This window comes from Monodelphis domestica, chromosome 1 (genome assembly GCF_027887165.1).
Source record: "Monodelphis domestica isolate mMonDom1 chromosome 1, mMonDom1.pri, whole genome shotgun sequence".
NCBI classification, from domain to species: domain Eukaryota; kingdom Metazoa; phylum Chordata; class Mammalia; order Didelphimorphia; family Didelphidae; genus Monodelphis; species Monodelphis domestica.
The window spans coordinates 360750159-360762685 of record NC_077227.1 but is presented as its reverse complement, the minus strand read 5'-3'; the positions used below and the strand labels follow the sequence as shown (position 1 = coordinate 360762685).

Sequence of the window (12527 nt, the reverse complement as noted above, 5' to 3'; positions counted from 1 at the left end):
ACCTTCTGTGGTTTTCAACTGGATTTTACTCAAGGAAGGAGTCTATTCCAAATGCTATAACTTTTGTCATCTTTGTAGCAGGGACAATATCCCATATTCATTTAATGCAAAAGTTCTTAGTCTTTTTTTTTTCATGTGTCATGGACCCTTTTGGCAATCTTGGTATCAGATTAACACTTTTAAATGTCCAAAATGAAATACCTAAGATTACCAAAAAAAAAAAAAAACATTTCTATTCAAATGTGGTTATCAAAATGTTTTTTTTGTTTGTTTTTTCAAAATGTTTTTTAAAGAAGTTCTTGGATCCCCAGTTGAGAACCCCTGATCTATTGCTTCACAGTTTAGAAAACACTTTTATATATGATTAATTCCCATTGCATAGATGAAGAAAGACTGGCTCAAAAAAAGTCAGTGACTTGGCCAACATCACATGGATAATCAATTTTTGGGAGAAGCTCATCTCTTCTATTTCTCTCCCTACTACCCTATGGACCACTTTGCAAGGCAGCATGTTGCAGCCATTCCTGGTTACTATTGCTCAGGCATCCTTGTTGATTGAGATCTTTTGACTCTCTTCAGCTAGTCAATTTTTAAAGGGAGGGGAAAAAACTGACTCTGAAATGACATTTTAGATGGCATTATTCATGATACAAAATGCATACATCCACAGAGGAGAATGAATCCATTCATAAAAGCCTGACTGATTTAACTGATCTCTAAATATAACACAACAATGCATTTAGTGTACTTTCAAACTGGCAGACCAGGGATGTATAATCCTCAAACTAGAGTCAGTTGTAAGGAGTTTGAATGATAATATAATATATGGAAAGCACAAATCTACCATGGAAAGTGTAAATCCACCGTTCTTGAACTGTCAGTCACTGACCTTGTTAAAAATTGATCTGACGTCAGAAACAAAATATAACAAGGTTTTTAATCAACAGTTGAGTAGTGGTGTGCATGGAAGAAAAATAAAATATAACATTGCCTTTAAGACTTAAGAAGTAAAAGTTGTTGCAATGTTTGTTGGCCATGATTTCCAGTTAGGATTCAATTCAAGTGCATGGGGATGAATCAGTTTTTGGGCCAGAGCATCAAGCCTAAGGGGAAGCAAGAAAAGTAATTAAAAGTATTTTAAAAAAGACTGTACTTGACTTTAACATTAGAACTAAACTGATCTCTGGAATTCACACCCAAGATTGTTATTGAGAAACTTTTAGTAAAATGGTCAAAGAAAAGCTTTATAGATGGACTGGCCCCATGGCAAGTTTAATAGACCCAGAAAAAATATCCTAACCTTTTCTTTCACTTTTTATTTAATCATAGTTTTTGTAACAATAACAGATGTTGGCTATTTGCAAATCATAGAATCTCCAAATTGGAAGGAACCTTTCTGACTATCTATTCAAGTCATTCTTAGAACTTTCCAAGCCAGAAGTCTTTATGTAAGGGAACTCATCAATCTTTTTGCATCAGTTCATTCTACTTTGGGATATCCCTAATTATTAGAAAGTTTTCCCCCTTATGTCAAGCCAGAAAATTGGCTTCTTTGTAGTTTCTGTCTGTTCCTCGTAAATGAGTTCAACCAAATAAGCCTAATCCTTTTTTCAAATGGCAGCCCTTCAAATATTGGAAGAGAGCTGTCATTCTCACCCCTCACTAAATTTTTTATAGGTTGAACACCCCTGGTCCTTCAATTGATCTCAACTGATATCATGATTTTAATGTTTTTTACTATTGTTCACATTCATTTGAATTCTCTCTAATACATCAATATTCCTTGTCATACCCATGAATCTCAACTGAATACTCTAGACATGGTCTGACTCATTCTGGACATCAGCTATCTCAATATGGCTTATGATTTGAAATAGTGGCTTTGGTTGTCATATCACAAACCATGAGCTTATAGTCCATCAGCCTCCCAGACATTTTTGGATGATTTTTTAAATATAACTGAATCTCTATATGATTTTTTAAACTCAAGTTCGAGATTTATTTTATTCACATTAAATATAATTTTTTTACAATTAAATCAATGTTCTAGTTTTTCAAGAATATTTTACATCCTGATTCTGTCATCCAGCATATAAGCTATTCCTACTAGTTTTGGGTCATCTTCAGATTTGATAAGCATGTCCTCTCTATGATTTTATCTAGGTCGTTAATGAAATTATTAAACAGAACAGGAAAAACCACAGATCATTATGACACTCCACTAGAGACCTCTTTCCATACTGACACTAATGCATTGATGACTACTCTTTGGATCTGGCCAACCAGTTCCAGTTTCATCTAACTATATTATTTTTATCTAACTTCTCTGCATCATGTCCACAAGAATAGCATAAGTAGCTTTTTCAAATACTTTGCTAAAATCTCAGTAAACGATATCTACAGTTTTTCCCAATCTGACAATGTAGTTATCATTCATATTTACAATATTGGTCTGAATCAAGAGCACATTTTACACCAAATCTGACCTGTATAAAACCTGAATGTGTTGCTAAGTTAAATTGTTTTTGTTTTATGCCAATTTATATTTTTCTCTCTAGTGCATTTTTTTCTTAGAGTTTTAGCCTATATACAAAGAAATGCTGTATTCAAACCAATGTGGTCCTTAACCACCTAAAGTACCTTGTGATCCTAATCCCAGTTACTGTGTGTTCTTCAAAATCATATAGCATCAGTTCTTTTTAAAAAATTCAACTTATCATAAATTGATACTAACCTTCTTCCTCACTACAAATTACTAGAGTTTTATTCTCCTTCCAAAGGATTCTCGACTTTAGGGCATATTAGTCTTGTCTCTCAAAAACAAAGAGGAAAAAATGATGTCCAGAGACCTTGTTGTTGTGTTCACTTCAGTGATGTTATTTCTAAAACTTGATGCTGAACTATCCTGGTTGGTTTGCCTTCTCAGGGCCAAAGAACTGGAGGCAACAGCAGTGTGCTCCATTACTTTAATATCATTGTCCATGGGACATTGTCTTCCTTCTCCTTGACTGGAGACATTGGTCTTGTGACCACTGACAAGGTTCCATGTTAACCTTGTACACTCTCAATTTAGTGCTCTTGAGGAGCCCAAGTCACAGATAGAGCTGTTTCATGAAAGGCTATAGTGATAGGATCAGAAAACATCTTTCCATATTGTATTCTTTATCACATGCTAACAAAAATAGTATATATATATATATATACTTAAGTATATATATATATATATATATATATATATATATATATATATATATATATATATATATATATATATATATATATATACTTAAAGCCCAGGTATTCAAAGCAAACTCTGTGAATATGTTGATCCTCTCTAGAGTCCATTTCACCTAATTCATCAAATCTCAACCGTGCCTCTTCATGCCCAGAAAGTCACATAAAGAACTAGAAAGTCTTATGACCTTTTTTTCCCTTTTGCTTGATTCTTATATATATATATATATATGTGTGTGTATGTATATTTTTCTTATGTTGTTTATATATATACATATATATGTATACATAAATATATATAGTAGTTTCTGGGAAGAAAACATTGTTTCCTCAATTCCCACAAATCTATAATACTTTCAACTTTGATATTATTCTCATCAAATGACTACAGCAAGCATTAAATCAATTTAAACTGTAGTGGATTTCAAACCAACTTGCTAATACCTCTGCTACTCCTCTACAAATGTCCCTTTTTTCTCCATTCACATGGACATCATTTTGGGTCAGGGATTTATCTCCTCTCATCTGGATGGTTGCAGTGATCCCCCTGGCTTCCAGTATTTCCCCCCTCCAATCCATTTTCCCAATGACTTCCAAAATAATCATCTTAATGGTGAAGTCTGACAGTGTCATGCTTCTGTTGAAGAATCTTAAGTAGCCACTTATTGCCTCTTGGATATAATACAAATGTTTCAACCTGGCAGTTAAAGCCTTTTGAAATCTGGCACCAGCCTTACTTTGAATGAATGAATGAATGAATGGAGCATTTATTAAATATTTACTATGCCCTAAGCACTATGCAAAATGCTAGAGACACATACAAAAGCAAGAGAGTTTCTGCCCTCTAGGAGCCCACATTCTGATAAAGGAGACAATACATATAGAGGAATAGTTGCCTTGGAGGGACATTTTAATTTAGGAAGTCACAGATATGGGAGTAGAATCCCTGGAAAACCAATTGATGCATCCTTTCTAGTAGCAATGGCTATTAATTTTATTATAATTTTCAAAGGAAGAAATGGAAAGGCATGAACTATTGCAAGGCAAATGGTAGAATGTTAGGTATGGTGGAGTGTGGGCCGCTAATGGAACAGTGAATAGAGTGCTAGGCCTAGAGTCAGAAAGACTCCTCTTCCTCTGTTCAAAACCAGACTCAGACAATTACTAGCTTTGTAACCCTGTGCAATACATGTCACCCTATTTGCCTCAGTTCCTCATCTTTAAAAAGGGTAGGAGAAGGATACAGAAACCACTCCAATACCTTTGCCAAGATAACCCGAAATGGGTTCATGAAGAGTTGGACACAACAGAACAACAACAAATGGTGGTGTGTAAAGGATGGCTTAATAAAATGGAGACACATAAGTCTGGGTTATTACAATCAATTTCCAGCTGAGATAGGAAAGGCAGGTGGGAGGGTGGGCAATTTCAAAGCTAAATCAATTAAGCCCCCTCTAGTATGGTCTTTGGAGGTACAGTGGTCCAGAAAGCTGAAATATTTGGTGGCAAAACCAACAGGGTAATGACAAGATGACAAGCCAGGATGGAATGCAAAATATCGTGGAAGCCATGAGCACGTGAAGCTCATGAATCCACCATATTTATTTCCTCCTCCTTTTCTCCTAAACTACTTTCTGTTCCCTGAATTTAGCTTTTTACTTCTTATGTCCATATCTTTACACAGGCTCTCCTTTGTGCCTGTCTCACTTCTGTATCTTGGAATATAGGGCATCCTTTTAAGATTAGCTTAGGTTCTTCTACCTATAAGAAGCCTTTTCTGATCTCCTTGTTATTAGGGCTGAGTCCTCTCAGATTTACTTATCTATTTACATATTGTATTTCCTCCCAAAATGTAAGTTATTGGTGGCAAAACTCTTTTCACATTTTTATTTCTAGTGACTATCATAGTGCTCTGTATGGAGTCAGTGCTTAATAAAGGCTAATTGAATTGAGTTCCTCTTGGAGAAAGTGTTTACATAGAAGGGAGGTGGTGGGATCAGAGTTCTAAATTAGGAAAGAGACCAAGGGCATCTCATCCATTCCTTTTGTTTTTTAGATGAGAAAAATGGCACCCAGGGCTATTGGGACTTGCCTAAGGTATGCAGTAAGTAGCAGAGTCAGGATTTAAACCTAAGCCCTCAGACTCCATATCCAGTATGCCTTCCTCTGTTACATTTTGAGATGATATCACTGCTGGACTTGGGGTCCTCATGTGAGTCAAGCAAGGCACCAATAACCAAAAGTGCTAGCAATCTTGCTGAATGTTTTCATCACTAGATTCCAACCCCAATAGTATTAAACTGCAGTGTTGTAGCAGACATACAAAAATCTGTGATGGCAAAAATAACCATGTTGTCTATCACCTTTGGTTGCCATTTTGGTTTTTCTGTAGAAAAACTAAATCCCTTTAAAATGGGGTCCAACCCAGACTAACTTGATACCCGATTCCATTCTACATGTACAGGTCTCAATGAATTTTATTTTCTATGCTATAGACAAAACCCAAATGGAGTTTTGTCTAATAAAATGGAGTTGGACTAATCACCAGCATCCCTGGAGACCCTAATTTTGTTAGCAGAGATATTTAAAACATATAGTTCCATCCCCAAACCTACTTTGGGGCTTGGAACATATGGTTATCTAAACATGATCTTTCTTTTTTTTTTTGGCATAACTTATGTGTTTGGGCTATTTCTATAGACCACGTTAGCTAGATATTTGTCAAATCCCTGCTTGTTCTGTACCGGGTTGATGTAGTCAAAGTTAGCTGTGTATATGTATGTACACATGGAGACCTCATTTTTTACTGTAATCACTCTAGAGTAGACTTTCAGTACAAAGAAGAACTATCCAAGAAGATGTTGGCCATTGATCCAACCTTAGACTCACTTCACAAAAAAGTTTAAGGTACCTGAACCCATCTCAATGGTGAGGATGGGGAATACATTTAAAAAAGGCATGTAGTATACATATTAAAGGTTAAAGGTACTCAATAGGGTACATGGCCTGATTAGATGTGACATTAGAAACTTCCATTTGTGGGGGGAATTACAATCCATTTCACCATTTCATGTCATAATTGTTGAATTCTCAGATTCAATCATATCTAAGACCCTCTTGAATCTTGGGGGGTCTGAGTTTCAAACTGTAATCAATCCTTTTGGGGTTTAAGTTGGTCTGCTTTTGGCAAGAGGCAACTTCCTGTTTCTAAGAAAAAAAAAAGGCTTAGGAAGGCTTATGAAAAAGACTCCAGGAGTTGTTGGATTGCAAACTGTTCTTGCAAAACAACATTTGGATGATTTACGTGTAAATGAATCAGAAACATGTGGATTCAATTTCCCTGAAAATACAGATGGGTTTAAAAATTAACGGAAAAAGTGTTTGACAAAATGCATTTTTTTTTACTTTAAAATGTCTTTAGGGTGGGGAAGGAAAGCCTGAGAGCCTAAACCTAGCTGAGCTACGCTGAACCCCAACTTTACTTGAGCTGCTAAAAAAAATCAATGATTTCACATTCTGGCCAGGAGAACTAGGAAATAGAGAGGGTAACTTCCTGGGAACCATCCTTTCCTAAAATGTGGGATTCATGAGTAAAATGACAGATTCTTTATATTTAGTTGTTCTCTAGTCCACTGCCTCAGAAATTCCTTCACTGTGCTTCCTTTCATGGGCCATCTATGCCAACAACTGCACATCATTTCTGATCAACTGGAATATTCACCATCATAACTTATTTTGAAATGTCTAATTTCATTCAATTCTAAGGGGGAAATGATTAAGTATATGCTATATCTTTCTGTCTTTCTTTCTTTCTTTCTTTCTTTCTTTCTTTCTTTCTTTCTTTCTTTCTTTCTTTCTTTCTTTCTTTCTTTCTTTCTTTCTTTCTTTCTTTCTTTCTTTCTTTCTTTCTTTCTTCCTTTCTTCCTTTCTTCCTTTCTTCCTTTCTTCCTTTCTTCCTTTCTTTCTTTTTTTTTAATTTACCTTCTATCTTAATATCAGTTCTAAGAAGAACAGTAAAGGCTAGGGATTTGGGGTTAAGTGAATTGCCCAGGGTCACACAGCTAGTAAGTCTCTAAATCCAAATTTGAACTCAGGTCCTCTTGACTCCAGGCCTATGTTTCCTGTATTTCTATTTGAGAGAGTGTTACATAGTGGGTAGAGAGCTGGCCTTTTTGTGAGGAAGAGCTAGGTTTAAGTTCTCTCTCTGATGTATACTGGCTTTGTGACACTAATCAAGTCACTTAACTTTTCAGTGTTCTAGATGCCTCTCTAACACCCTTCTCTTTAAAGAAAGTTCCAGGTCATTGGTCAAAAGAGTTGCCTCTTTTGGGAATCCTCTATGCATGGAAAGCACAAATCCAGTCTCTATTCCAACATTTCTTTTAAATATAAAACTTGTGACTATTTGCTTGGTTGCAATCAGTTCTTCCTAGCCCTAACCCCATCCCTGTAATATCTCCATCCATTTGCATAGTGCTTTACAGGTTTTCCAAGTGCTTTCACATGTAAGATCTCACATGACCATTATAGAACCCCGTGGAATAGGTAGGGCTTGTAGAATCCTCATTTGACAGGTAAGAAAACAGACTCAGAGAGTTTGCCTAAGGTTACAAAGAATGTTGGTGGCAAAATCAATAAGTAGAGTTTGCTTGCCCAAAACCAGTTTCCTTTTTGTTCTCTGTCTTTCTACCTTCTAGGATCTCCTCTGGAATCTCTGGACACTCCACTTAGTCTTTATAGGATCATAGCCCAAAGATTCCAAAATATTTTACAGATGAGGTAAACTGAGGCCTAGAGAAAATAGGTGATATACCACATAGCTGAGACTAGAACTCAGGGTTCTTGACTCCTAGTCCATAGAGTCTTCCAGTATGCTATTAGACTTTGCTTGCCCTCCTCTTGGTTCTACGGTTCTACTTTTTCCAGGAGCCACGTTAGGCACCCGGTGGCTCAGTTGGAACTATTGCCTCAGTTTGGAAGACATCATCTTTTTTTGGGGGGGAGCCCCATTAAAAATTAGCCTCTTTGTCCTCTTTTTTTCCTTCATAGACATAAAAATTCTTTTCCACAGTGCACAGTACAGATTGAAATCTCTCTCTCTCTCTGTCTCTGTCTCTGTCTCTGTCTCTGCCTCTGCCTCTGCCTCTGCCTCTCTCTCTGTGTCTGTGTCTGTCTCTCTCTCTGTCTCTCTGTCTCTCCCCCAGCCCCAAACATGGGCATGGAAATGAACTAACCCAAGAATTGTTTACAGCCAGATACCCCTAGTGTTTGTGTCTGCAAAATGCAAAACACCATAGCTTTCTGTGTAAACTGCTGGCAGATGGGATTATGTTTGGCCATCCTCATGGGGGTTGGGGGAAGAGAGAGAAAAAGAGTTACTAACTTAATGAAAATTCTCTCTTTATTTTGCAAAGTTTTAGGTCTCAACTTTCCCAGCGGCATTCAAACTATGTAACTTTCCAGCTATGTTTTAAAATTGAAATCAGATTTGGAGACGTGTTTAGTTATTTTGTTACACACCCATATATGTAATATGTGTGTGTCGATAAAAAAAATGCAATCCCAGTTTTATAACAAAATCAAATTACAGAACAGATGAGCACACTCAATCCAACATTGTGTTTTTCTCCTCCCAGTGAAAAGTCTGCATTGAAAAACATTGACTCCTTTTTTTCTCTCCCTCTTTTCTTTCAACAGCTATATCTGGCATGATTGTCCCTCCCATGTGAAAGAATTGCCTTGAAGAATTTTATTAATGAAGAGGTTGGATCCTGCTACAGAGAGAAATCTGATACAAGTCCCAGAGTGGAACTTTTAACTCAGGCCTTTTTAAGAGGAATCACAATAACTGCAGATTTTTAAACAAACAAAATCACCGACCTTGCAAATACTGAAATTGGAATGAATCTGCAAGTGCAGGGTGTTGGTTAAAGTTGTACATCCCAAGTATTTGGGAGATATATTTATTCTGTGTTGATAAAAGAAAATCCACTTTTTTTTTAAAGAAAAAAAGCTTAACTCAACAATCATTTGTCTTTTATAAACCGTAAAGCTATATATGAGGGACACTATAAATACGACTCCATGTTTTAATTTATGATGTTTTTAAAGCTGTGTAAAGGGAGAATGAAGCGGTGACATTAAAAAAAAAAGTTTAAAAAAGCTTGTATGGGACAGAATAGGAATGCCAGTTAGAGTTTTCTAGAAGACTAAGGGTCGGCTCTTACGCCTTAAATGCATATCAAGTGGTAGTTTGCTCATACAGTGCATTTTCAGTATCTAACTTAACCTGCCACCCCATAGGAGTACAAGCTTATTGATCTCTTTTTGTATCATTGTCTTAAGTAATCATGTAAATAAATGCAACCTGGAAAGTTAAGCGATTTAAATGATCACATCTTTCTCTTCCACTCCAAAAATTCAGTGCCTCTAGATAGATTGCTGAAACTGCATATTGAAACCTGCTGCCATTCTCTTTTGCTAATATATCAGAATCTTCTGAAGTCAGTGGCCTCCAGAGAGTTTGGTGTAATAGTCTGTATTCATGTAAAAATCTCCTTTGAGACTTCATGGAACAGGGTCCAGGCATAAAACTCTAGACAACACACCCGTGTGTGTTTTCAAGCCAAAATCTATCCTCTAACCCCTCCATTGAAAAGGAAAAAACAAACGAGCAAACAAAAAACAAAAACATATTGCCATTGACTCTTCTCATAGGCCGACTTCCCATCATCACCACCATTGCAAGGAACTGACAAAAGGTGCAATGCAGGAATTTTCACTCATGTCCCACTCAGATAGCTCCTGTATTAGTCGACCCTTACTGTTTGTAACATAATAGGTTAAGCAACAGGTTAAGTGCTTTGGAATAAATAGTAAATGGAAACGTGAAACTGGGAGGGGGGCGGGAGGGGGAATGATCAAAGGCTGAAACCTCCAAACCATAGCTTTTTGTTCTACAGGAATTTTGCTATCATTATCTGGGAAGTGTTCTTAAAAATTAAGAGTCAAAGATGCAGCAAAGTTCTGAGGATGCATTTACCTGATATTTTTCTTTGCTGTTGTGTTTTTGTATGTAGTTATAAATACTGTAGATTTTTTGTGATTTTTTGCCAAAGTTGTTGTTCTATTTATACATTTTAATGTCTTAAGACAGTTTTTTCAATATCACAAAAGATTTTACTGCATATTTTGCAAAGAGAGCTCACTACCTTTAGCTTGCACATACTTGCAAAATTAATTAAAAAAAGCTTTTTTTTTTTTTGTTTTAAAGGGGATTTTGTAAAATATCCATTATAAATAATGTATTTATCTTTGGAATTTGTACATTGCTTTTTTTTTCCCATTGCCCTCCCTGCCCCTCTGTTTATTTTATTGTGTATGTTTGCTATGTGAAAAGTGCTGATTTGTTTGGTCACCTACAGTTGTATTAGCTGTTTCAATGTGATTTTTGAACACTTCATTTATAGTTATTTTTAGTATTGTTTTAAACCCTGCTTCCATTTTTTTTATTTCAACCCAAAAGCCATTGTCTATTTTTGTATTATTTGTAAGTTAAGAAGTTTTTTCCAATATATGGCAAAAAAAAGTAGCATATTATTCTTGTAGCATTTAGTTCTGTAGATTTAAGAAAATGTATCCTTTGCTTTGGAAGCTTACAAAAAAAAACACAAAAAAACTAATGCTGTTTTACTCTATTAATATGCATGGAATCTCTCCCCTTTGGAGTGACGCATTTTGTGCATTAAATTTGGGGAGAAACTTCATAGAAATCGATGAAAATACTTTCTTTCTTACGTCTGCTTGTATATTTCCTCTGTCTTTCACATAAATATAAACCAGCAGATTGGATGCCTTAACAATGCAAATCATATTCATTTCACTTGTACATTGTACTGTGCACCAGAACTGTCAATCATCACTAACATTCTAAGAAAAAAATTGAAAAGCACAAAAGAACTGTTTTGTTACCTTAAGACAATGTAACTTTTTACAAGAAATCATTTACAACAATGCTGCAACTGTGCATGCCCCCTGTATGGATTTTGCAATGGTTTCCACTAGACTGTCAGAGTGCGATTTTTATGGGGTTCGGGGGAAGGGAGGGACTGGGGAGGGGGGACAGGAGGGGAGGAAGGCAGATTTTTTTCATGGTGAGAAAGAAAAATAAAATTTTTAAAAAGAACTGGAAAATGTCAGCGACATTGACGCTTAGCTTCTCGGTACTCAGAAAGGTTGTCCTAATTCGCCCGGTAAGCGCTGGCCTGGAGATGTACATGATTTAAAGCCATATTTTGTCTGGTGAGCCCCTGAGCTGTTTGGGAACCCTCGCTCAGCCTAGGGGGGGAGCCCCTTCGGACAGCGACGACAGACTGCGCCCATCTGTCAGCCATGTGCAGTATGCTTAGACCTTTTCTTCAAAATCCAAAGAGCCTGTAAGATGTGTACGCTTGGTGTTTTGTTGCCGCTATTTATAGGGACGGGAGGAAGGGAAGTTCAGGCCCTTTGCCCTGCTTCCATCCACACAAAACTCCTTTGATGAGGTAAAAGATTCCCCTTAAATACAGAATATGGCTTTAAGTGGAAAATAAAGAAAAGACAATTCCAATTTCAGTTTGAAAAAAAAAAGAAAAGAAAAAGGAAAAAATGCAGCTTCTCAGTGACTGGATTGCATAAGAGATGCCCCGGCCTCACAGTTGTACTAGGATACAGGTTAATTAAAACAAGTCATCTCTAAATCTACTAACCTTTCACCTTCTTATCAAAACTTTTTTGAATAGACACACACTGTACAGTTCTATTGTTAGAGAAACTAACTACTGTAGAGATTGTTATAATTTTTTTGCAGAAATTCAAGCTGTAAAAACTTTTCAACTTTCACGATATTTAATTAAAGTTACTTCCTGTCTGTGATGACAGCTCCTAGTTGTGTATTTATTTCTATTTCAGATGGTCCAAAGGGCAGCATCACTCCATGTTTCTGGCTGGTCAGGCTGTCTTTGATGGGCAAAGAAGGAAGAAATAGATGTATCTCACAATTAGTGTAGCTCCAGACACCCACTTTCTTTGTTTGATGCTCTTTTGGGCTTTTGCTAATTTGGGATGCAAATTGGTATGCAAAGTGTACTGCTGCCCTCTGCTGGCAGCATCCAGACCTGCAGATGTCCATGCTGACCCATAGCCTAGAGAGCCCTCCTTTCATCCCTGAGTCACCATGGAGAGGGGCCTGGGCCATGATTGATTGATAATTTGGGGGACTTGCCTTTTTGGAGCTCTGTGGCATCAGGCTGGTC

General features: G+C 36.7%; 1 protein-coding gene across 5 annotated transcripts in view; it reads left to right on the top strand.

Annotated features, from left to right (window-relative positions):
• EBF1 (EBF transcription factor 1) overlaps positions 1 to 12147 on the top strand; it is a 452008-nt gene extending 439861 nt beyond the window's left edge. For all 5 annotated transcript variants that reach the window (XM_056811532.1, XM_056811529.1, XM_056811530.1 and 2 more), the window contains one exon: positions 8932 to 12147. In XM_056811532.1, coding sequence (XP_056667510.1) covers positions 8932 to 8963 — 32 coding nt within the window. In that variant the 3' untranslated portion in view covers positions 8964 to 12147. The remainder of the gene's footprint in view (positions 1 to 8931) is intronic.
• The last annotated feature ends 380 nt before the right edge of the window (positions 12148 to 12527 follow it).